Below are 26,071 nucleotides of genomic sequence, written 5' to 3'. Positions count from 1 at the left end.
CTCTTCCCTTCCTCCATTTTCTTCTCTTATTTCACGTTAGTCCTTTCATCCTCTTTTATCGCGACGTTCCATTTCCATCATCATCATCATCACCATCATCAACATCATCATCATCATCATCGTCATCATCATCATTACGGCAACAAATATTATTACCACCATGAGAGAGAGAGAGAGAGAGAGAGAGAGAGAGAGAGAGAGATCCACAACCCCCATCATTTTTTTTCTTTCAAACTAGTTAATTTCGTACTCTGTATTTTACTCTCTCTCTCTCTCTCTCTTTCCACATTCTTCCTCCTAAGTGGTATTTTCTTCAGTAATTCACGACTCTGGCTGTCCAACCTGCCCACTGAACCTCTTCCTCCTCCTCCTCCTCCTCCTTCTCCTCCTCCTCCTCTTTGTTCTCGTTCTTTTCATCTTCATCTTCCTTTTCATTCCCCTCCTCCTCCTCCTTCTTCTCCTCCTCCTACTCATATATATCTTCCTTCACCTTCTCTTCGTTTTCTCTCTCCCTCTCTTCTTATTTCTGTCGCTTTGTCCTCCTCCTCCTCCTCCTCCTCCTCCTCCTCCTCCTCTTCTTCTTCCTCCTCCTAATCCTCCTCCTTTAATTACCTTCTTTCTCCTGTTGTGTACTTCCCATAAGCTCATTATAGTCAGTCACGTTATTATTATTATTATTATTATTATTATTATTATTATTATTATTATTATTATTATTACTATATCATTATCGTTATTTTTATTGTTATTGTCAACGTATATAAGCGATGCGTTATGCCAGTTTCCCTTTAAGAGTCAAATATATCATTACTTCACGTACTTTTTTTCTTTCCTTTTAAAGCAGTTCATAAATTTTAGTACCATTGAATAACATCTGATTCGCCTTTAGCTCCCATTCAGTATGCTCTCTCTCTCTCTCTCTCTCTCTCTCTCTCTCTCTCTCTCTCTCTCTCTCTCTCTCTCTCTCTCTCTCTCTCTCTCTCTCTCTCTTTTCCCACACACATCCTCATATAAATATCTTTCATTTCCCGTTCTCACTCTTGCTAACACACACACACACACACACACACACACACACACACACACACACCTCATTCCACTTCTCTCTCTCTCTCTCTCTCTCTCTCTCTTTTCCACTTCTCGTTTCCATAACAACAGCTGAGTTATTGCAGGAATATTACCCCCTCCCCCCTTGCTATCCCTTCCTTTCTCTCTCTCTCTCTCTCTATCTCTCTCTCTCTCTCTCTCTCTCTCTCTCTGTGTGTGCGTGTGTGTGTGTGCGTGTGTGTGTGCGTGTGTGTGTGTGTGTATTCTATGACCTTTGATTACCTACCTCACTGACTATCTTCATAACCCGCACACCTGAGAGAGAGAGAGAGAGAGAGAGAGAGAGAGAGAGAGAGAGAGAGAGAGAGAGAGAATCTATTTCCACACGCTTTCCTTCCCCCCTCTCTCTCGCGCCCTCCTTCCTTCCTTCCTTTCTTTCCCTCCTTCCTTCCTTCCTTCTTAACTCCACCAGGTAAAAAATTGGAGTGGATTTGGATTACCTGGACAATTTATCTCCCCTCCCTTCCCCTCCCTCCCCCCTTTTCCTTACCTTAATTCCTCCCTCCCACCCTTCCCTCCTCCTCTTTTTTTGTCTTCCTTCCATCCTTCCTTCTTTTTATTTTTTTTAACTAGCTTTCCTCCTTTACTCGTTATTTCGTTCATTATCCGTCTTTCTTATTTTTCTCCTTACTGTTTTTTTTTCTTCCACCAGCTTTTCTTACTTCCTTTCCATCCTTCTTTTCTTCTTTTATTTTCTTTCCCGTTCCCTTTAAGCGTTTTCTTTTTTCCCATTCTCTTCCCCTTTCGTTCTCTTTCCTCATCTCCTTCCTCTCTTCCTCTCTATTTACCCTTCCCTTTTTCACATCTCACTCCTTCCCCCCTTCCTTTCTTCCTTCCCTTCTGTCCTAGTTTCTTTATTTATCACATTACCTTCCTTCCTTTCCTTCCTTTCCATGCAACCTTCTATCGCTTGCTTTCCCTCTTCTTTCTTCCTTCCTTCCCTCACCTTACCTCCTCCTCTCTCACCTTCCCTTCTCACCTGCCTACCTGTACTTACTCCCTTCCCTCCTTCCTTTCTTTATTTCTTTCGCTCTCATTCTTTCATTTTTTCCTTCCTTTCCATTCCCTGCCTTTCTTTTCTCTATCTTCCTTTTCCTTTCCTTCCCTTTTGATTCCTTTCCTTTAGCTCCCATCCTCTTCCTTTTCCTTCCCTTTCTTTTCCTTCCCTTCAATGACCTTCCCTTACCTTACCTTACCTCCTCCTCTCCCACCTTACCTTCCCTCTCTCCTTTTCCTTCCCTTCCCGTTCCTTTCCTTTCCTTTCCTTTCCTTCCCTTTTCCTTCCTTTCCTTTCCTTCTCATTCCTTTCTCTCCCTCACCTTACCACTTCCTCTCCCACTTTACCTTTCCTCCCACCTTCCTTCCTTCCTTCCTTCCTTCCTTTCCTTTCCTTTCCTTTCCTTTCCTTCCCTTCACTTCACTTCACTTCGATCCCATTACCTTTCTTTCCCTTCCCTTCCCTTCACTTTCCTTCCCTTCAATTACCTTACCTTACCTGACCTCACCTTCCCTCCTCCTCCTCTCCCACCTGCCTACCTGTGCCCCGACACCCACCTGAGAGCAAGACCTGATTCGCCTCACAAAACTACAAGGTGCAAGATATTTTAAGAGGTGTTTTATACTCTTAAGAATCGCCGGTATAATGGACTTGGAATAAGCTACCGGCGGCCCACACACACTCTTTCCTTCACGTAAATTACACTCAGAAAAAACACATATTAGCGAGATTATATTTTACGGCGAGAGCGAGAGCAGGGGCAGGAAGAGGAGGAGGAGGAGGAGGAGGAGGCGAAGATAGGAAAATAATGTAAAGTTAATACTCACATAAAAAAGGAAGTGATGGCAGAGAGAGAGAGAGAGAGAGAGAGAGAGAGAGAGAGAGAGAGAGAGAGAGAGAGAGAGAGAGAAATGGATCAAACACATTTATATAAGAGTCACTATATAACTTTTCTTGCTCAATCCTACAGTAATATTTTTTTCTTTGATCATTTTATTTCTATTTAGATTACCTTTAAAATTATGACGGATCCATTTACTCTCTCTCTCTCTCTCTCTCTCTCTCTCTCTCTCTCTCTCTCTCTCTCTCTCTCTCTCTCTCTCTCTCAAGATCCTGCTAGTGTAGTTTCAGATTTCTCTCCCTAAAAAAAAAAAGGACCTAAAATGCAAGCTAAGCAACGATACAGATTGAAAAAGTTATAATTGGGTGAGAGTGCCTTGCTTCTCTCTCTCTCTCTCTCTCTCTCTCTCTCTCTCTCTCTCTCTCTCTCTCTCTCTCTCTCTCTCTCTCTCTCTCTCTCTCTGATGTGACCTAACTTGACCTGGTATCGTGGCCCTGACCGTGTGTGTGTGTGTGTGTGTGTGTGTGTGTGTGTGTGCCTGTTTTCATCTTGCCTTCTGCACAATCATTTCCTTCCTTCCTTCCTCCTCCTCCTCCTCCTCCTCCTCTCTCTTTCTCTCTTCTTCCATTTTATCTTTACCTCTTCCCCATTCCTCTCCTCTCCACTTCCTCTCCCTTTCCCAATATATTCCCTCTTCTTCTCCTCTTCTCCCCTATTTCCAACTCTCCTCTCTTCTGTCCCCTCTTCCTCACTTCCTCTCCACCTCCTTTTTCCTCTCCTTTTCCTCCATTTCTCTTACCCTTTCTCCTCTCCCTCCCACTCTCTTCCACCATTTGTCTTTCCTCTTTTTTTCTTTTTCTCTTCTCCCATTTCTTTTATCTTTTCTCCTCTCTTCCTCTAACATCTCTTCCACCCTCCCTCTCTCCTCCCTCCCTTCCTCTTCAAGTCTTCTTTCCATTCCTCTTCCCCGTTTTCTCTTGTTTTCTCCTTTTCTTTTTAACTCTTGCCTCTCCCTTCCTTCCTTCCTTCCTCTCCACCTCCTCTTTCCTTCCCACTTCCCCCATTTCTCTGATCTTTTCTCCTCCTCCTTTAACTTCTCTCCCCCTCCAGCCCCCTTCCCTCCTTCCTTCCCTCCCTCCCATACACAGCTTCCTCCCACGTTCTTTATAGGAGGCCGTAAGGTCAGATGCTTCGTCCCATAAAGATCCCACAACAAATCTCGGAGACCTTCGCCAAATGCTCATCCAAATATGCAAACAGATTGACTTTCGATCGATCTGGAAGCGATTTATGTATTTACCGAGTTGGCGTCTAATGTTTGGCTCTGTGTGTGTGTGTGTGTGTGTGTGTGTGTGTGTGTGTGTGTGTGTGTGTGTGTGTGTGTGTGTGTGTGTGTGTGTATCCTTTCCTCCCTTTTCTGCTTTCCTCTCTCTTTCCTTATCTCTCATTTTCTCTTCTACCCCTCTGTGTGTGTGTGTGTGTGTGTGTGTGTGTGTGTGTGTGTGTGTGTTTTTCTCCATTTTTTTTTATGGCTATTTTGTGCATTTATTTTCGTCTCCCATAATTCTTCATCTTGTTTGTTTTCCTTTTCTTCCTATTTTCTTTTATCTATTTTCCTCCCTCTGTCCTGTTCCTCATTTCCTCCTTTTTTCCTTTCTTTCTTTTTTATTTTTATTTATTTCGCATGTTTTTCCGTCTCTCAATTATACCTTTTTTTTTTTTTACCTATTACATTCTCTCTCTCTCTCTCTCTCTCTCTCTCTCTCTCTCTCTCTCTCTCTCTCTCTCTCTCTCGCTGATCGCACACACAGCACACTAAGTCACACACATACAACCCAGTCAGTGACAGAGAGGGTCATCATATATACATTAACATACACAAGCAACCTCCCCCTACACACACACACACACACACACACACACACACACACAGGGGGAAGAGGAGGTGGAGAGAAGAGAGAGAAGAGGTGAGGGAAATGGAGACAGAGGAGGAGAGAAGAGGAGATGGAAATGGAGAGAGGAGAGGAGAGGAGAGACAGAAATGAGAAGAGAAGAAAGATGAGGAAATTAGAGGAAAGAAGAGGAGAAATGAGAGAGGAGTAGAGAAGAGCAGAGGAAGACACGTAATGATGGTATGAAAGACAGGAAGAAACACACAATAAAAAAAATCATATGTAAAAGGATGACTAGAATAAAACAAGGAAGAATAACAGGTAAGGAAACATAAGGAAAGGAAAGAGAACCAAGTAAAAACAAATAAAGGAGAGGAACAAGACACACAAACACTAAAAAAAAAAACACGTCAACAAAGAAGGGAGGGATGAAGGGAATGAAATAAAAGAAACGCGAATAAAAGAAGGTAAATAAAGGAACAAGAATAGGGAAACAATGCAAACGGATAAAGGAGAGGAAGAAGAACACACAAAACACTACTAAAAAAAAGGAATAGCAAGAAAGAACGCAACAAAGAAGGGAGGGAAGAGAGAAATATGAATAAAAGGAATTAAAAAAAGGAGAAAAATAAGAAATAATATAAACGGATAAAGGAGAGGAAGAAGAACACACAAAACACTAGTTAAAAAAAGGAAAAGCAAGCAAGAACGCAACAAAGAAGGGAGGGACGGATGGAGGAAGAGAGAAATACGAATAAAATTAAGTAAAAAAAGGGAGAAAAAAGAGACAGCAGAAAGCAATAAAGGAGAGTAATAAAGAAACACAAACACTGAACAAAAAAACAAGAATACAATAAAAAAATTCAACAATGTATTCTGAACTCCATTGTCTGATGTTTATTTATGCAGATTAATTAAAATACAAAACATAATGTGTATTGATTGCTAATTATTAATACTGGAAATGCTAATAGTGGGATTAAAGAGGAGGAGGATGAGGATGAGGAGGAGGAGGAGGAGGAGGAGAGAAAAGTATTAGGGATTAGAAAGAATGAGGGGGTGAAGAGAGGGGAGGGGAGGAGGGGTGGGGAGAGAAGGGGAGGAAGGGAAGGAGGGAGGGAGGAGGGGTGGGGAGAGAAGGGGAGGAAGGGGAAGGGAGGGGAGGGGAAGGGGGATTATTAAGTAGAGGAGTTTAAATTTACAACACAAGACTCGCATCTCTCTCTCTCTCTCTCTCTCTCTCTCTCTCTCTCTCTCTCTCTCTCTCTCTCTCTCTCAATCATCATCTTTACCACCACTACCACTTTCTCCTCCTCCTCCTCCTCCTCCTATTTCTTCTCCCTTTCCAATATTCTCTTTATTTCTTTCTCTCCTTCGTTCTTCCTTCCTATCATTTTTTTTCCTTCCTTCTTCCATCCCTTTTTTCCTTCCTACTAACCTCCATATCGTTCTCCATTCTCCTCTTTCTCCTCTTCTTTTGTTTTCCTTCTCTTCTTTTCCTCATCTCCTGTCCTTTAATTCTCTTCCTGTTTACCTGCATATTTTTTTTCATACTAGTCTTCCTCCTCCTGTATTTCACCTTCTCATATGTTGTTTTATGTTCTTTTTCTTTCCTCTTCTCCACCTCTTCCTTCATTTATCCATGGCTTCCTTCTTTCGTCTCTTATCCTCTTCCTTTTTAACCTTTTCTCCTTTTCTTTTCCTCTTCTATTTCTTGTTTCCTCCTCTTTTTCCCCTTTCTTACTGACCTTTCCTTCTTTTCTTTCTTCTTTTCCTCTCCCTCTCTTCCTATCCCTCCATACCTCCTTCCTCCTCCTCGTACTCCCCCTCCTTAGTGACCTTTCCTCTTTTCCTCTTCCTCTCTTCCTATCCCTCCATACCTCCTTCCTCCTCCTCGTATTCCCCCTCCTTAGTGATCTTTCCTCCGTTTCTCTCCCTCTTTTCCTCTCCCTCTCTTCCTATCCCTCCATACCTCCTTCCTCCTCCTCGTACTCCCCCTCCTTAGTGACCTTTCCTCCTTTTCTCTCCCTCCTTTTCCTCCTTCCTCTCTCCCTGATCACCTCAATGCAATTCGGTGATGGAGGAGAAACGATTCCTATTCCCATATTCCCATGATTCCCGAGGCCACGATAGGAACATACCCTTTCCTCCTCCTCCTCCTCCTCCTCTTTCCCTCCTCCCTCTCTTCTGAACGCCGCTACACTCTCAAACCAGGAATAGGAATGAGGTAGGAATGAACCAGCATCCCATATAAAGTACCTGTGGTTTCGCTATGAAGGTGGTGGTGATTGTGGTGGTGGTGATGGTGGTAGGGAAAGTAGTAGTAGTAGTAGTAGTAGTAGTAGTAGTAGTAGTAGTAGTAGTAGTAGTAGTAGTAGCAATGGCCTTAGAAGTAGTAGTAGTAGTAGTAGTAGTAGTAGTAGTAGTAGTAACAGTAATAATAATAATAATAATAATAATAATAATAATAATAATAATAATAATAATAATAATAATAATAATAATAATAATAATAATAATTACCTTGGGAAAATTATAACTGAGATACCAAGGATTTTATGTAAGTGATATTCAATGTTCATACACACACACACACACACACACACACACACACACACACACACACACACACACACACACACACACACACCTAAAAATTCTTACTGAAGGTCAAGAAACAGCTTTTAAATAAGACTGATGACGCATTAAAACAACTTCCTTCACTCTTCTTTTTCTACGTTGATTTCTCCTTCTTTTTCCTCCTCCTTCCCCTCCTCCTCCTCCTCCTCCTCTTCCTTCTCCTTCTCCTCCTCCTCTCAAGACGTCGCAAAAATTTCCCAGATCCGTTCGCATCACGTCGGGAATTTCCTCATTTATCGGGGAAAGAAAGTTGGAATAAATAAATACGAAAAAAAAAGAAAAAAGAAAACACGGTCATTTGCCTAAAAAGAGGAACATCAAGTAATGTGGAAAGTTTTAATGAGACGCGCACACTCGCGTTTGTACGGACGTTTGCTGTGATTCCCTTGGACGGAGAGAGAGAGAGAGAGAGAGAGAGAGAGAGAGAGAGAGAGAGAGAGAGAGAGAGGAGGGGGGGGCAGCGAATGAGTGAATAAGAGAATAAGAGAATGATAAAACTAAAAAATATCAGAGAGAGAGAGAGAGAGAGAGAGAGAGAGAGAGAGAGAGCGACGCAGTGGTAAGGATAAGTGAATGAAAATGAGCATGGCGCAGAGAATGAGGATAAAATGAGAGAGAGAGAGAGAGAGAGAGAGAGAGAGAGAGAGAGAGAGAGAGAGAGAGAGATTCTAACAGGATGAAACAGGATGATGCAAGCAGGAAAAGTGAAGCAAGAGAGAGAGAGAGAGAGAGAGAGAGAGAGAGAGAGAGGCGTAATAAGCTGACAGGATGAAACAGGCAGGAGAACAATGAAGCAAGAACTATAATAAACATCAATTTACCTATACATTCACAGCTACTGATAACAACAGGACCCAACGACCCGTACTACCCACACCCACAAATACCAATTCAACCCTTCGTACTTGGCAACAATAAAAAGAAAAAAGGGAAAGACACCAATCACACCATAATACAAACACAACAGAGGAGATGACGATGGAGTTCCAAGACAATAAGGAATACGATAAACCTTTGTAATTAATAACGAGAATATGGTATGTCTAGTTACTAGACATACCAGCTACCTTCCTTACTCTGAATCATAGACATTATCCAGGCCTAAACACTGTGTAAAAAAATCAGGCAAATTGTTTAAAAAAACCTCTTCCCTATGAAATTATACACTCCAAGCTTCTGCATTCTGAATTGCACTTTCTGCTCTAGTATAAGGGGAGGATGCGAAGTGTGAGGTACTCAAGACACAATTATGCGCAGTACCCTCAGCTTGTTTGGTATTTAGAGAGAATGGGAAAGTGAGGGAACAGTGAAAGTAGTGATGTGTATGTATGTAATAGTATGGTATGAATGTATGTATATATGTATGTAATCGTATGGTAGGTATGCATGTCTAGTAATGCATGGTATGTGAATAAATGGTATGTTATGAGTTCAAGATGGACAACATATAAATGAGTAAGTGCGTAAGTGTACATTTCACCTCTGCCTGATCACGTGCTAGACGCTAAATAAACAGCAATACCGTAACACAATAGAATCAGTAAAATACCAATCATACAGCCCACATAGGATCATAAAAGGCAATAAGGAGTATATAGGTAAACGGACAAGTCACAGGAAGATCTATGACAAACAGTGATTACTACACGGTCTGAGAAAAAAGTATGGAGTAAATTTTATCTTCTCTGGACGAGTAAAAAAATATATAAATAGAAACCTCTTCCGTCATATCATGCTGCTGCTCTGGCTACAAAATCAACAACAGACCGAAATAATGGAACCTTGCATAAACAACAATCAAACATACACTAGATGTTAACCTAACCTGCTAAAAAGTACATCTAATGTTACCTAACCGCCTTCAACTGTAACCTAATCGCACCCCCCTCCCCCCTCCTTCAAAGTGACCTGACACCTATACCCCTTCAACGGTGATATGATCGCACTAGTCAACTTTCTCCATAAATATTAGCTGTGGAAATGGTTGGGGGAAAAAAAAAAAAATTTAAAATTTATTGCGTGCGGGTTGGGGTGGTGGTTTTCTTTTTCTTCTTTTGAAATCAGTTTCTGCCAGTGTGCCTGGTGCACCCTGTACAGTAGTAGAATAGGAATGGAGAATATACAACTTTAAAAAGCAGTACAATTAGCACTTTAATATCTCAGGTAATGTATAGTGCCAAAAAATGTATAGTGCCAAAAAGAGTGATTGCAAACCATGATAGCTCTGATAATGTTTCCTGATCTATATTCCAATGTTCAATAAAAATATCTCTAGCAATAAACTCGATCGGTTGGCAACCCTGGCCGCTGGAAAAACAAACTCGTCACGTCACAAGGCGATATTTTCAGTCAGTGCTTTTGACCAATAAAAATAATTAGTTGTTAAATAGGCTAATCAAATGGTAATTAATTCCCTTTGCACTGAAACAATGGGAAAAAATCAGTTTTGGGTCCAAGGTTTTTGATGGGTGGCAATATTACAGTTTTAGGTAAAAATTGAATTGGCACACGTCAGATCCCCTGAGACTATTCTTTTTAGAAAAAAAACGAGGATATTGAAAATTGTGATAAACTTAAATTTTAAACGGTATCTCCGTGTTGAGCTCGTTGCTCCTAAACCCCCTTCAAAACGTACCATGACCATAAGTTGCTACAAGTCTATAATCATAGCTGCGCGTTGATTCACCTCACCTCTCACCTCCCACGATCCTCATCTTCTTATACGTGACTATAGTCCGTTTCATTCCGTCTGTCCACTCGCGAACGTAGATGTGTCACCTGCGCATTGTGAGTTCGTGATTGCATGATGATCAACTTTATATTTTCAGTGATATATTTGAATGTTTGTGTATACAAAAAACCTTCAAGCCCTCTTATATGAACCGCAAACATGCCGTTTTGCATCGATTATAATCTACCACAGAAGCACACGAAAGAACAACTTGATTGTATATCAAACAGTATATAGTCTGATATCATACTCGAGCGATTTATAGCCTTTCAGATACCCATATTCATCTCATTCAGGAAGGTAGGTTATATAGTGATATCTGGCTCTGCAAATGTTTATACATGAGGAATTTTGATGCGTTGAATGTAAATAACATGAGTAGCCTAATATTCTAAATAGCCTAGCTTGCATCCCATTCAACACTTATTATTATTTACTGTTTCATGTTATTTCGATTATTAATTATTATTTACATACAGCAAATCATTAAAATCCCCCTTATTTGCATTTGCAGAGCCAGATATGTCTTTTAATATACCTGAAATGTGCTATCAAAAAACAAAGATCGTCGAGCATGACGCGACTTTTGTTGTTTGATACAAGCTTGTCTTTTCGTGTGGTTGTGTTAGCTTATCGATCGATGCAAACGACTCGGTTGTTGTTTTTTGTGTACATAAACATTCAAATATATTATTGAAAAATAAGCTTGAATGTCTATCACAACAGCCACGTACGGTACACAGCTCCCATATCTTTACCGTGCTTTAAAATACGAATATTTCCCTCTGCAAAGTAAATGACGGACAAAACCACAAATGATAAAAAAAAAACGATACACTAAAGACTCCTGTTACACTCCATCATGTCCGGTTGCTTCCTCCTTTCCTATTTAGCCCTTCCTCGTGTCTTTAACTCTCTTCACACGCTGTTTATCCTCCCACGTAGCCACCAGGAGCACTGTAGTAAGCTTAGAGTATCAGGTATAGCAAGGACTTATTAATTTGTTCAGTCTTACCTTTATTATCACCGCGATGACCTTGGACCCGCGGTGCTTCACTTTCCCCACGTGGCTCTATGGAGACCATCCCACCCTTGCCAGATTATCGTACTCAGAGCACAGTATTTACCGGTTTCTGACGCATAACTATTGCCAGGAAACATCAGGAATTAACTATTTTAACGATAACTATGAATTTATCTCGTTATTTGGGCCCAGGAGACAGTTGAGGGGTTGGAAATCGGTAATATAAGAGGCAGAGTACGACAATCTGGCAACGTTGCGCGGCGGCGGCAATGGTCACCTTGTCAAAGTTACCCCATTGACGTCTAAATTACATCACTGACATCTCTAACTTCACGAAAAATAGCAATAGTAAACTGTGAAGAATATTCGCCATCTATAAAGTCATTGCTATATTATTATCAGAGGAAGAAAACTACCATTCATATATAATTTTGTAGCATTTGCAGCTTCACCCCCTCCCCTGCACCTTCTTGATAGGAATGATATATTTTGGCCGTTTTTTCAGCCTCTCACACACAGTTTTCTTAGTCCAAAATACGATTAATAACAGAAAAGCTTATGCAAAGTTCCTAAACGAATGCTATCCACACATACTGCTCTTCTTCTTCTTCTTCTTGTGAATTGTAGAGCTTCGAACCGCTTCATCTGCTGTCCCTTTCTTGCGCTTCATGACACACCTATTTTATAGACCTGTGCCTCGTAATTGCTTCCGTTTCCACTTTACTCATTATTGACGTTTTGCACTCGTACATTCTTATATATTTACGCTTTCCTATCACTCCCAACTATTTCTTACTATACAGATTCACTTAGCTCGACCAACACAAGCTCGAACCATCTATTTGAGTCATTTATTTTCTCTCTACTCCACTAATACCTCTATAATGGCTAAGTCTTATCATCAGCCCCAAACCCCCACTATTTCTTACTACAGAGATTCACTTAGCTCGACCAAAACAAGCTCGAACCATCTATTTGAGTCATTTCTTTTTTCTCTACTCCACTAATACCTCTATAATGGCGTAATAGTCTTATCATCATCAGCCCCAAACCCCCAACGCAGTGAATAGCTTCCTTTCAGCTACTTGTATGTTCTCTGCCTTTCTTCTGTCTTAATAATAATGATAATAGTTTCAGGTCTCGTATGCAAGCCTCTGAGTGCTGCAATGCCTCGCTACCTACATCCACTCAGGGTTGCACTGTAAAAAAGTTAATCTAGAAAAAAAGTAATGTTAGCTTGCAGGAATATAAGACCCCTGCTCCAACTATATATATTTATCCACTTGTTCCTTCCTCACGAGCCTACACCACTGCAGTCTTTCCTTTCTTGCACACACACACACACACACACACACACACACCTTTTTTAAAACTATCTGAAGGACTAAAGGACTGACTTATTCCTTGTAAATTTATTGTTGTGGCTATAATGGCACTTTTCTCATGATTTCTTACTTCTTAAACCTTTGCAACTTACAACTGTACACTATTGACACAGGATACAAATCAGAAGATGCCATGTAATTCATCACTGTTCTTCCCAAATTCACATGACAAGGATGAGCACTTTAATGAGCTATGCATTTTGTTATAGATGAAATGAATGTAGATAAATTAAATTAGTCTCCATCGTAATTATCACAAGGGCAGGAGAGCAAAGTCTTGATGATGGATGCAAGTCCTGCAGCAACACACACACCCAGTAAAGGAACCTGAACTTTGAGTGACTTAAAAAAAGTATAGTTTTCCACACAGAAGTATTAACACATGGAACAGCTTGCGGGAAGAGGTGGTGGAGGCGAACAGTGTCCAACAAATGAAGGAAAGGCTGGATGAATGTAGATATGAAGATGAGAATATAAGATCTTAGCTCGGGCCTGGTAGACTACAAATAAGTAAACACACACACACACACACACACACACACACACACACACACACACACACACACACACACACACACACAGCAGTCAGATGGATAGAGGATCTGTTTGCATGGGGTGGGGGAGGAACTGAAGGGCATGAAAGGATGTTGGAAAAGATGTTGGAAAGTTGCCAAGCAATACAGCTTTCCAATAGATACATGAATCAGCGGAGCAGCTTGGATTTACACCACCACACTTAGAACACACATCAGGAAAAATAACTCTGAAAAGCTAAGCTGACATATAAAAATGAATTACATTGACTAAAGTCATATTGATGAAATTATTATTATTTTTCTTTACATTTCACTTTTTTTGTTTTTATATTTTGCCCATGGCACCAGTAGGCTTTCTTGGTGAGGCCTGGTGGTCAGCCACAGCCCATTATGGTGCAGGTGAGGCGGTGGCCGAGTGGTCAGCATGTGGGCGTGGTTAACCCATGGACCTAGGTTTGAGTTTCACCAAAACACACTGATCTTTCTAATCATTGCCAAGTGGCAGAAGATTACCCACATGCTGCCCAGATCCTCAATCAACCCTAACTTTCAACTTTCCAGTCATTTTTTCCCTGCTGTGAGTACTAACTGGAAGGGTGTAAAACTGACCCTACATACATACCCTAAACCAGGGGGCCTGAGAGGAGGGTGGTGGTGAGATGGAGGGTACTACTCATGGGCCTAAGAGTGGGGCATGGAGGAGGTAAAGGGATGTAGGGGTGCTCACTGGGGGTAGGCATACACAATCTGATACACAGCTGCTTCAGTCTCTAGCGATGACTCAGACACTTGCACTTGGTCCTGAATGTCTATGTGAGGTGGCTGGGGGGCAGCAGGGGACAGCTCCACCTCCTGGGAAACCCCTGCGCTCCCCACCTCTGTACTGGGGGGTGCAGAGGAGGGGGCAGGGGCCTTCTTAGGGCGTTTGTACTTGACGACCTCAGTGTGCATTGTGCCATCACTCTTGACCGACTTGATCACCACGCCGTGAACACTCTTGACGTGCGCGGTGAGGTTGGAGCGCTGGGTGAAGGTTGAGGGGCAGGCGTGGCAGGTGTACGGCTTCTCACCAGTGTGGCTGCGCATGTGGGAGGCCAGCTTGCCGCGGTACACAAAGGACTTGCCGCACTGCTCGCACTTGAATTTCCTGTTGTTCTCATTGTGCTCCTGCCATTTGTGTTTGGTGACGGCCACCTTGTGTGCGAAAGTCCTGCCGCATACATCGCAAGGCACCGGGCGGTCCCCCGTGTGTGTGGCCATGTGCACCACGTACTGTGACCGCCACATAAACCCCTTCTCACAGAACTTGCAAAATAGCTTGGGAGTGTGACTCATCCGGTGGAAGTACATCTGCTGCTTGTTGTTACAGACCTTGCCACAGTCAGTGCAGGCAGTGGGGTGGCTCCTGTAGAGGTGGAGGCGCAGGGCGGTGCGACACTCGAAGGAAATGTTGCACTCCTTGCAGGTAAAGTCGCCTCGACGGTGCTCGTTTAGCCGCCGCTCATGGGAGAAGTAGTTGTCACAGCCAGTGCAGTGGTGGCCGGCAGCGTTGCCAAGCGGCCCCTTCAGCCCGCCGGTCCGCCGCAGATGGACCATGGACACATGAACCGACAGGACGTCCTGCCGGGCGAAGCGGCGGTTGCAGAGCTCGCAGGCGTAGCGCTTCTGTCCAGTGCCGTGCTTGGTGTCCTTGTGGCGCTCCAGGTTGTTGGGCCGCGTGAAGGCAATGCCACACACGTCGCACGGGAAGGAGAAGTTAGTGAGGCCGTGTTCCTGCTTGGCGTGGCGCTGCAGCTTGGGGAAGGTGGGGAAGGGGTGGTTGCACACCCGGCACGTGAGGAGGCGGTCGCTGTCTGGCTGATCTCGCCGCACCAGCTGCTCCTTGAGGTAGTGCATGTCTGTCAGCTTTTTGGGCCGCCGCTTGGTGCGCAGACTGTAGCCCTTCTTGCGCACAACCTCCTGAGCCACCTCACTCTCACTTTTAGGTTTCCCATCCACCTGCTCATCCTTCACATCAATCTTCTCCTCATCCTCTTTCACCTCCCCCTCCTCATGCTCACTGTCGGCCAGCTGCAGGTCCTGCTCAAAGCCGTCAGGGGATGGAGGTGGAGGCCGCCTCTTACGCTTCCTTCCCCTTTTCCTCCGGAGGGGGATGCTCTGGGGGGCAGCATCCTCTGCTTTCTCCTCCTCAGGCACTTCAAAATCTGGGTCTCCCTCAAGGTCCTCCTCAGAGGCCCCTAAGTCAGCCTTGAACAGTAGCCCTTTGCCCTTGAGGACACGGCCGCTACGAGAGAATCGCCGGTCTGGAACAGCAAAGCAAGTTATTAGTGACTGTGGATATTTCATGTCTCAGACAGTCAAATAACTTCATGACGAATAAGAAGACAAAGTTATTAGTACTTCTGGGTTCATGAAGGGAGACTTTTCATGCCTTTGAGTTAATTTGCATACTTCAAATTGAGACAAAATTATGTATTTTATACTGCTCACTAACTAGAAGCAACATGGATTTTATATTTATAAACAACAATTTACAAAATCTTAAAACAAAGAGTGTAAAAATCTAAGTATGTAATAATGTAGAAAAGTTTACTTGTTTCTTTCTGCCTCAGCTCTTCATCTTCCTCTGGTATTTCCTCCACAGAGAGAAGAGCCTTTTCCTCCTCCTCCCCTCTAGGGTGCTGGCCCCACAGTTTCCTCTTGTCCCTGCAGCGTGCCCTGCTGCCAGTGGACAAACTCGTGCTGTCCTGCAAGGGGAGGTCACAGTAGGTCTCCACGCAGCCGTCAACATGAAAGGTGCAGGAGAAGAGGTTGAGGCTGAGTCCCAGGTCCTTGCAGGGCTCCGTCTGGGTGCCTACTGAGTTATTAAGCTTCTGGGTGATGGGGGGCCAGGAGATGACGATGGCCTCGTCTAGGGCCACCTCTGTGCCTCCAAGACCCTCCTTGTCGCCAGATATGATGGTGTTGGAGTCCATCTCGTGTGATGTGATGTTGCCAGAGGGAAGGCGGCGGTACGAGTGGCCAGGCACAAGACCACCCTGCCCAGCAGACAGAACGACTGGCTGCGTCACCTGCTGGCCCAGGGAACGCAGGCCTGGGGCAGTGTGATGCCTGCGATGGGGGTAGCTGACAACACGCCTCACTCGCTGCATCCCACCCCCCACCTGGCCTACCCTCGCCCTACCCTCATCCAGTTTCCCGCCTCCCTCGATGTGGATCACCTGCAGCTGCTTCCCAGTGTCTAAGTGCATTACCTCCAGTGTCTTACCACCCTCCACATGCACCACCTGCACCATCCCTCTCACCTCCATCTTCTCGTCCTTCATCCCCAACACCTCCTCAAAGGGATCCTCCTTTATACCACTTTTGTCCCTCTCACCCCCCACCTGCACCATCCTTATGTCACTCTTCCCTTCCCTCGTTCGCCCCAACCTGGCATCCTGTTCCGAGAGGAGTTGCGGCACCTCGCTGTTCCCCGGTACCACGCTGACCGCCTGCCCGTCCACCAGCATGAAGCAGCGGGGGTCTACGGAGTCCTGAAAGACCTGCTGATTCATGGCGATGGGGAGTGCTGCTGCCGCCCCACCCACTGAAGGGACGTTTGCCGTCTGTGCTTATATTAGAGCACTCAGCAATGTCTTCAGCATGGTCTGGCTGTGAAGGCTTAGCATTCAGCTCTTAGCACAGTCTTCAGTATGGCCTGCAGTGAGTTTTCAGAGGGCAGTGAGGCAGCCTGTTCTTGATGTCCCTCAAAGGTGTCTGGCAGACTGCTGGGAGCTCTTCTTTGGTCTCTACCATTCAGCCTGAAAATAAGTATACAAAATTTACACTCCATGCATGTGTTTTGCAACAGCTATCTGACAGTACCAAGATGGTGATATCAACTTAGGTGATTAGTTTACCTGTAACCCCACTGGCTTCCCCTTCACCATACCACTACACGATCTCTGTGTGTCATGAAACACATGAGAACTTAATCCAGATCAGGAATGAGTTTTATGGGTGCCAGGGGTTGAAGCTGCAACCAGCTAGAAGGGAAAGCCACTCCTTAACAAGTCAGCCAAAGTTATTCCATTCACTGAGTGGGTTCAGGAGGCAGGTCACTCACCACATACAAACTAAAAATCTTTCACTATCATAAATTTCCTTATGACCCAAAATCAGTTTGTTGTCCTGCATTTCAAAATCTGAATATTATAAAAAGTCCAGGCAAGGCAAAAAATTAAGCACACTTGAATTTTCAAGTGTAGGAAAGTCACTATCTCAGAAACTAGCAGTGGTGTGCAATGGAAATGATGATAAACAATAATGAATAGCACATCTCATGTGGCATGTCAAGTAATACCGGGGGTTGTGGCCCTACTGAGTATCCCCCAAAACTGGCTTCAACTACCAGAGTGAGTTGGGTGTAATTCTGTATACCTAAGTGCCACAGTATACTCCCTTCGTATGGAGCCGTATCTTTAATATCACAGTCTTACGAGTCTGTACGGGAACCAGAACTCTTTAGTCAATTTTTTTCTTACAAGTCTACAGCAATTTTGGGGTATAAGTCAAGAACATACATGCATCTACTTTTCATCTCTTTATAAATTATGATATGAGTGAGTGCGTGGTTTTGGTCCTGAGCAGATGTGTGTTGCATCTAGCTCCACACAGAAAGTGTCAACATGGCTGTCAGGGCCAAGGGACTGGGGGATTTGTGTTGTTTGTGTGGAATTCTCAGGCAAGAAGTGGACTGGATGCTGTTTGTGTCCTAGGTGGTGTCATGTGAGGTGTGTTAATTTTTCTGGGATCAAGCAAGATAATATACCTAAAATAAACTGGATATGCACCCCATGCCTCCATAAAGCATCTCTGACTACCAGCATTGTGGAAAAATTGGATGAATTCAAGCAAGAATTATCTAAAGAAATATCTGTGGTTAAAGATGAGGTTGAATCAAGTGCTGAGAAGGTGCAGGAGGAGCTGGGATCAGTTGTTGATGTGCTCTGCGCTGAGCATGCTGAATCTAGTTGGGCTGAGGTGGCGAAGAGAGGCAGGAAAGTGAAGAAGAATCTCCAAGTTGTGAAAGCTTCTACCCAGGAAAAGAAGGTAACAGATATGAAGGATGAAGTCTCCCAGGCACTGAATGGAGGCTGGGTCCAAGAATTGAGAAGAATGACACGTTTTTTTGGAAGGCCATAGAGCCCGGCACTCAGCTGCTCCCTACCGCCTGTTGTTGACATTGTGTCTTTTTTTTTTTCATAATGCTGAAGCCCCTGTCTCGTGATGATCAAATAATTTTTTTTTTTTTTTTCACATATTGCCTATAGCGCCAGTAGGCTATTCCTTGGGGGCCTGATGGTTGGCCCGAGCCTGTCATGGCACCATTATTATTGGCTCATGCTGCCCCCCAGAACTCACTTTTGATTTCACTTGCACAGCTTCTTTTTGAGCCCGGGCTGATGGGTGGTCTTCAGGACAGCATGTGGGTAGTCTCAGGCCACTCGGCGGTGACTGAAAAATCCCAGGTGGTTAGTGGCAGATTCGAACCCATGTTATCCACAACACAGCGAATGCTGGACCGGCACGCTAACCACTCGGCCACCGCCAGTTTGCCTCGCTATGTTGGAGTTAATGTTTTGTAATGAGGTGTGTTGACTCGTCACGGCCATAATTGTGAACATTCACTTCTTGTATATATTACATCAGTATTGTTAAAAGATTGACAGTTATGTGTGTGTGTGTGTGTGAGGGGGGGGGTGTGATTATTGGCCAGGAAGGGGGAATATTATCCTGGGTCAAAATTCCCCCTGGGGGAGATATATCCCACGCCAAAATTTCCCTTGGGGGAATCTCAGACGGGGGGAAATACAGACTGGTACACCAGAACCTCACAAACTGCCCCGTGGAGACATACAAAAAACACCTGGACGTCTTCCTAAGCAGCCTGCAACAACATCAAGTAAGCAAGCAAGTTTTTGACCGCTTGGTAGACACCCGAACAAATGGGAAATAAGGGCAACCAATGTGGAAATAAGTGGAGTTCTGGCCCCCTGGTAGACTCCTGAGGCTGTAACAGTGGAAATAAGGCCAAGTAATGTGGAAATAAGTGGAAAAAAGTGGACTTCTGGCTCCCTGGTAGACCCCCGAGCAAAGAGGGAGTAAGGGCAAATAGGAAATAAGGGTAACCAATGTGGAAATAAGTGAAGTTCTGGCCCCCTGGTAGACTCCTGACGCTGTGGCGGAGGAAGCAGGGCCAGACACACCTGCACAGAGTAGCTGCCGCCCATTATTCCACTCCAAACTCGGCAGGCCTCTTGACCTGCTAGAACTGTTACGAGAAATAACTCCTCGCAGAAATAAGTCGCTCTGATGTACACCACGCATGCGCACTGGGAATACACGGCAGAAAAAAAAACACATTAAAATGCCTCGTTTTGTTCTAGTTTGCCCACTTGTGATCCTTGTCATGGTTGATATTACCGGGAAGATAGCAACACACCAGACCAACAGACAAAACAAACAAGAACTGGGTGAACATCAACGTAGGGTAATTCTTTCTTTAATCTGCCCTGTTCATTTCATTCCATTCACTTCCTATTCATTCACTCGATTAAGTGTTGCTCTGATGTTTTTGCCATGCATTAGAACTAAAACAGGACAAGTAAACGATAGCAGTGAGCGAAATACGAAGTAAGCAAGTTGAACCTCTCTCTGCGAGTTATTTTGCCCTTGCGAGTTAATTCCTACAACATACCCACCTCGGCAGAGACGTAAACATTATATAAATACCTTGAATTTTATGTATATTTATGATTTAATTTAGTCCATTAAGATACTAAAATATAAACTCTGATGATGGGTAATGTTACTGCTGGTATTACAACCTAGCTAAATGTCAATGCGGAAATGCCTCATTAGTTACAACCTTCTAGGAAAGGCATTTAGATTAACTGATATACTCATCTGGAAAAAAATCATGCTGAGTATTGTGGTAATATTACAGGTGAATCAAATGTGAGTATATAAACATTTATAGCCGAGTCGCCTCCCCAAGCCAGGCCCGAGACGTTCTGTGCCGCACGTGAGGCGCCGCTGTGCCTTTACTTCGTGTGTTGACCCGCCAGGACCCCGACGTGTGTGTCAGCGCCTCAAGGAGCAGCACACAGGTGAGCAGACCGTGCATGTTTCCTATGCCTGCACCGCTGTGATGGGCGGGGCTGAGGGGGGAGGCGGCGCGACGCGGTGGCCCACACTTTGAACTTGAACCAGAAAAATGCCTTCTTCTCAGTGGCGGACCCAGGAGGGGTTGGCCGACCCCCCCCTCAGGACCTAAATTGCGCATTAGTCGATTTTATGCTCCCCCACCCGAAAACCCCGTGTTCCCACGCGTCCCCAAGATCGTTTAGGGCAGGGGATAGGCATAACTTGAAAAGAGGCATAACTCGAAAAGTAGACATTTGCGACGGAAATGAGGTACAAAATCGTTTAATGCACTAAATCTATCACCAGAAAAACATGAACGACGTCAGAAAATCGTTGGTTGGGTGAAACGGTAAATTGTCCTAATATATATATATATATATATATATATATATATATATATATATATATATATATATATATATATATATATATATATGGTATGGTGCCCATCTTGTATATCAGCCCCCCCCTTCACCTGGAGCTGGATCCGCCACTGCTTCTTCCCCTTCTTCTTTTGAGCTGTTCCACTTTGTATCGCTTCTTAGGTCCTCCATGTCTCTTCCTCACATTCAGATACCTCACTACACACTCTTAGATACTTCACTATACACACTTGTATACTTTACTTTGCTCTGAGCTGTTTTTCTCTCTACACTTTGCTCCCTCTGACTTTTGCTTGTATGGCACATGTGAGAACCCGCTGTGCTGAGTCTTTATTTCTATGTTCAAACTGACCTGCTGGAACTTGACGTGCATGGCAGTCAGTAGGACCATGCAGTGTGAGGCACAGCCATAGCGGCGAGCCGGCGATACCACTCTTCACTCTGCCCTAGGATGAATTAAGTTACAACAGCTATTTATTATGTGATTTACCTTGCAGCTAATGTTAGACAAAGTACCTGTGGTTATGAGGCCCCTAAGGAGTGATGAAGAACCTTGCCAAACACTAATCCTACTCTTTTAGGGCACATGTTTTTACCCCAATGTATCATTAGGACCACAGATTGTAACCACACTGTTGTTGCTGGATACCATTTCTGCTTCCAACATTGCACATAAAGAATTGGGAATAAATATGAAAAAATAGGCTACTAGGGACATGAGTTGTTCTGTGGAACTAAGAAGCAGAAATGGCCTCCCATCCTAGTCATGGTTTGTGATATTCTCAGGTAAAGGTTGTTTGAATTAGCAAGTGTTGGTGGATGCCATTTCTGCTCTCAACAGCACATGCAAATGAATCACAAGTTGAAAAAAAATCTGGATCATGGTTTCTTCACTGCAGGTTGGAAGCAGAAATGGCATCCCCATCCCCATCCAAGTCACCAACCGGCCAGAGCCCCGGGAAGCCTGGCCGGCCTTGTGCCCAGCCATCGGACCTCATGCTGCCCACACAGAGAGTCAAGATGATCATGAAGAGCTGCCCTGATGTGGAGACAGTGCCCCAGGAGACTCTTCACCTCGTAACCAAAGCCACTGAGCTCTTCATTCAGCACCTGGCCCAGGAGTCCCACAAGAAGGCTGCTGATACCTCCACTCTGAGCTATGAGGACCTGGCCATGGCTGTGCACACCCTAGACCACTTAGAGTTCCTCAGGGAGACCATCCCACAGAAGATTACCTGGGCTGAGGTGCAGAAACTCATGGAGAAAGGCAACAATAAGTTTGAAGGATTTCAATAGTGAGAGAAAAAAAAATAATGGATTTGTGATATAATCAGTATTTTTGTATGCTTGTACTTGTACTTTCACAGTCACATAGAGCAATGGAACAAATAAGTTATAGTGGATGAATGCAACTTTTCACTGATGTGAGTAACTGAAATAACAAACGTATGACATGGGTATGTTTTCTGTTTGTTGGAACATTGCTTTGTGGGGTTTTTTGTGTGTGTGTGTTCCTGTTTTGCCCTTGAGCTGCTGCCTTTGTTGTAAAATAATGGGAAAAAAAGCTCCTAACCTCAAGTAATTTTAAATATAGGAAAGGATTAGTGAAATTCCATAGGAAACTTTGTCTACTCATACCTGGATGCAGTATTAAGGGTTTCACTTTGTTTTTGGTGTCTTCCATTACTCTGAGTTCCAGTTTTTGTCATGACCCCTCAACTTGTCACAGCCATATCATGTGCTTACTCCCCAAGTTCAGCACATTGGTCATTCACTGTATTCACTATAATCCCACTAAAGTTTCATTACTCTGTGTAACTATTACCACAACCCATCTTATCTTAGTGTGTTAGGTAGTACATGGTAGAAGTATTTCTATATGATGGAATTTGAGATGTTTTCACATTCACTTGTGTGTGGCAGTGGGTAGATGACATTAAAGAGACAAGATGTTGTGTGAATGAAGGTCAAAATTGGAGGTATAATGCAAAGCCTCTCTAAAATAGCTAGATCCAGGCACTATAATAAATGCAAAGTGCAGCATTCGTTTAAGTTTGTTGAGGATACCTTTTTTTTTCTTCTTTTTTTTTTAAGGATGAAAGGGTCAAAATCATCTCTAATCACTCATTCACTGCAATAGCATCTCTATTCTGGTTAACAATGTCATTTTATGAAGTATGCCAGAATAGAATAAATAAAGAAATGATCGTAGTTAGAGTACTTAGAGGTGATTTTAAACCTCTGACAGGATACTAATTATATTGTCATAAGCTCAACAAATCCATGAATGGTGTCCAGAATAAATGAAACTGATGCTGTGGTTTGTATTTGTGGTGCCCAGTGGTGAAAACTGTTAACCAATGACATTGAATAAATGCATTGTTAATAATGACAACCTGTTAGCTTCAGGGGAAAAAATCACTACCAAAGGTTACAGAATATACCTCAGTATGTTGTGTTTGAGTGTTATTTAATTCATCATATATTCCAGTATGTTAGATTATAATATCATGAGGTAAGAAACTTTAAAATTTTAAGACTTTGTTAATACTCAAAACTCCATTATCATGCTGAAAAGTTATCATTTTGATGGTAGACTTGTGATCTGAAACCATGGTAGCACTGTGTGTTCCCTTCCATGCTTAGGTGTCACAATGTGGTGTTTATTTTAAATGTAATATCCACCAGGCTGTATTGTAATTTGTATCATGCAGTTATTCTCAAAGGAGTTGTTTCATAACTTATTAACTGTACTGAAAGTACAAAATTTTTAATAAACCAGTAAAATTTGTAATCAGAAGTATGACATTTCACTGTACAATATCCAAAAGACCTTTTATTTATGGTGAAGAACATTAAATTTGGATTGACATTTTAGAAAAAGAGGAACCCAAACTTTTGGAGCTTTGAGGCAAGAAGTCAGAGGCATGTGTAGGTTGTCAGAAGGCTGATTAGAAAATGGCTTAGTTGTGTGGTAAAGTCTGGCATGGAGGATGAACAACAAAAATTTAGGAGTGAAATTAAAGGTAAATAATATAAGAGATAAAAATGCTGACTGGAAAGTGAGTAGGATGTACTGATGCCCAAAAAAGGTGGAGACTGAAGTTTATAAGACAGAATATATAATAAAAAAAAATTAAAGTTACATATGTATGTATAAAAATGCTAGTGCAGAAAAAATAATAGGATGGAGCTGTAGAAATTTACAAGATTAAATCAATACACAATAATAAGAGCTAGTAAATATAAAATGCTGGTCAGTGGAAGGTGAACAGGTCTGCCCACATTTTATTCTCCCTCAAAAAGTAAACATGTTGACAAATGATGTGGAAAAAAAGGTAGATATTTGAAAGTGTAAGTTAGAAATAAATACAAAAGAGAAAAATACTGTCCAATGTAACTGTGAATTGGTGTGGCCAATGTGTGTAAGTTTCCTAGTGTTATGCAAGTGTTGAGAAATTGATGGGCTGGAGTGGTAGAGCTACAATAATTTATTAAATAAACAAAAGAAAAATATAAAATGCTATTCACTGTAATGGTAAGGAAGCATGGCCACAGCATCTGAGTCCTCTTGGCACCCACAGGCATCATGGCTGAGGATGGAGAGCCTACCATTGGCACCATGGCGGTGGAGGAGCCGCTGGACCTGATTCGCCTCTCCCTGGACGAGCGGATATATGTCAAGATGCGTAATGAGCGGGAGCTGCGGGGCCGCCTTCACGCCTATGACCAGCACCTCAACATGATCCTCGGGGACGTGGAGGAGACCGTCACTTCTGTGGAGGTAAACACACACACACACCTACGGCTGATTCCTGTCCAACTTATCTAATACTTTGAATGTGGCTCAAGAATGATTCACACATGTATTTTGCAACTAGTGTCACCTCTGGAGGTCATTTTACAAGTTCCACTTTTCCAAAGTGTTCCCATTTTGCAGCATAGTTAGCATGCCTAACTATGAATTTGCAGGCCTGGGTTCAAATCCCAACCTGGGCAGTTGGTGTCCAGCCCACCCAGTTGTTCATCCTTCCTTTCAGACTGATCAATAAATCCAGGTGTCACCCTGGCCATATCCCAGAGTAATGGGTTCCCACCCACCACAGACTCATGTGCCAGTGGTGCAGAGGTACCGCAGCCATGCACAGCTATAGCGTATGCTCCCACCTCTAACTTTACCTTACTTTTATTATTTCTGTCACACCCAGGTAATAGGCATATGAATTTATTTTGACAATATCTTGTACTTTTTCCTTTTCAAAATTAAAGAACAACATTTTACTGTTTTCCTATTATTGTAAGACTAGCTTTTAGTATTCCTCCTTCATTTTTGTACTCTTCCCTTTTCTACTTTAAGACTTAAGCTTTTAATATTTAAATTTTAAGTCTTCTTCAATCAACATTTTCCCCTCCAAATTGTACTACTTTACCCCCTTATTACTAAGACTGGCATTTAGTGTACTTCTTCCTCCTTAGCGCCACCATGGTCTAGTGGTCAGCATGCCTGGCTACTACTCTGCAGGCCCAGGTTCGAATCCTGGCCCGGGCAGTCAGCATGCAGCTCACCCAGCTGTTCACCCTCCCTTTCGGGCTGGTTGTTAAATGGGTACCTGGGGAAGGTAAACTGTGGTAACCCGAATGTCACACTGGCCCTGTGCCCTAGGGTAATGGGCTCCCTCCCACCACAGGCTAAAGGGCCAATGCGATGGAGATGAGCACCGAGGCCACTTGCACCTATAGTGTATGCCCCCAACTTTACCTTACCTTTTTTCTGCCAACAAGTGGATTTACTGTTCATTTCAGGTGGACGATGAGACCTTTGAGGAAGTGTACAAGACAACCCGGCGCAACATTCCAATGCTGTTTGTGCGCGGGGACGGCGTGATTCTGGTGGCGCCGCCAATGAGGGGGGGAGGGATGTAGAGGCCCTGGCTGAGGCTCATGGCAGTTTAGGAGTTATTTGTTTCAGTTGAGGAGGTAATGTGTGGTGTACCTCTTCCTCTCATGATTACTTTTTTTGTAACCCATTATATATATATATATCTTTTTTGATGTAATTCAGAAAATGTACTATCAAGACTGATAGTAGTCAATCACAATTATTTTTTTTTTTTTTGTTGTTGTTGTAATCAATTAAATATACCATCAGTTTGTCCAAGCGTAACCTGTTTGCAAAGTGGGGGTCGCCTGTACCTGTAATTTATCATCATGCAAGGGCATGGTTAATACAACTAGCTCTCATATATTCCATATATTCTGTACATGCCCAAGCTCATGAAAAAAAAAGTCTTCTTTGTAACATCAGAATTTTCTTGATATCCCTCCCGGCAAAACAAAGGGTTAA

General features: G+C 43.3%; 2 protein-coding genes across 5 annotated transcripts; one reads left to right on the top strand and one right to left on the bottom strand.

The window, feature by feature from the left end:
* Positions 1–12,629: 12,629 nt before the first annotated feature.
* LOC126996118 (zinc finger and SCAN domain-containing protein 12-like) lies at positions 12,630–19,509 on the bottom strand. Of its 3 annotated transcripts, XM_050856318.1 has the most exons (4): positions 19,405–19,509; positions 18,560–18,652; positions 15,747–16,956; positions 12,630–15,456 (listed from the first exon to the last, which is right to left on the bottom strand). In XM_050856318.1, exons 3-4 carry the CDS (start codon positions 16,708–16,710, stop codon positions 13,877–13,879), a joined length of 2,544 nt encoding a protein of 847 aa, XP_050712275.1. In that variant the 5' UTR covers positions 16,711–16,956; positions 18,560–18,652; positions 19,405–19,509; the 3' UTR covers positions 12,630–13,876. The 3 variants fall into 3 exon arrangements, with proteins under 3 accessions (XP_050712275.1, XP_050712277.1, XP_050712276.1); XM_050856320.1 differs by lacking the exon at positions 18,560–18,652 and having other exon boundaries at positions 19,405–19,494; XM_050856319.1 differs by lacking the exon at positions 19,405–19,509 and having other exon boundaries at positions 18,560–19,398.
* A 611-nt stretch (positions 19,510–20,120) lies between these two features.
* On the top strand, positions 20,121–26,028 carry LOC126996123 (U6 snRNA-associated Sm-like protein LSm3). Of its 2 annotated transcripts, XM_050856327.1 has the most exons (3): positions 20,150–20,307; positions 24,312–24,511; positions 25,531–26,028. In XM_050856327.1, the coding sequence occupies exons 2-3, from the start codon at positions 24,317–24,319 to the stop codon at positions 25,648–25,650; spliced, it is 315 nt and encodes a 104-aa protein (XP_050712284.1). In that variant the 5' UTR covers positions 20,150–20,307; positions 24,312–24,316; the 3' UTR covers positions 25,651–26,028. The 2 variants fall into 2 exon arrangements, with proteins under 2 accessions (XP_050712283.1, XP_050712284.1); XM_050856326.1 differs by lacking the exons at positions 24,312–24,511; positions 25,531–26,028 and adding an exon at positions 21,627–23,183 and having other exon boundaries at positions 20,121–20,307.
* Positions 26,029–26,071: the final 43 nt, after the last annotated feature.

This window comes from Eriocheir sinensis, chromosome 9, assembly GCF_024679095.1.
Source record: "Eriocheir sinensis breed Jianghai 21 chromosome 9, ASM2467909v1, whole genome shotgun sequence".
Classification (NCBI taxonomy): Eukaryota; Metazoa; Arthropoda; class Malacostraca; order Decapoda; family Varunidae; genus Eriocheir; species Eriocheir sinensis.
The sequence above is the reverse complement of the archived record's forward strand: the minus strand, read 5'-3'. Positions and strand labels throughout refer to the sequence as shown.

Coding starts and splice junctions, on each gene's coding strand:
- LOC126996118 (XM_050856318.1), bottom strand. CDS start 16,710: ATGAATCAGCAGGTCTTTCAGGACTCCGTAGACCCCCGCTGCTTCATG. Junction 15,457..15,746: donor GCTGAGGCAGAAAGAAACAA/GTAAACTTTTCT, acceptor TTGCTGTTCCAG/ACCGGCGATTCTCTCGTAGC.
- LOC126996123 (XM_050856326.1), top strand. CDS start 21,640: ATGGCATCCCCATCCCCATCCAAGTCACCAACCGGCCAGAGCCCCGGG.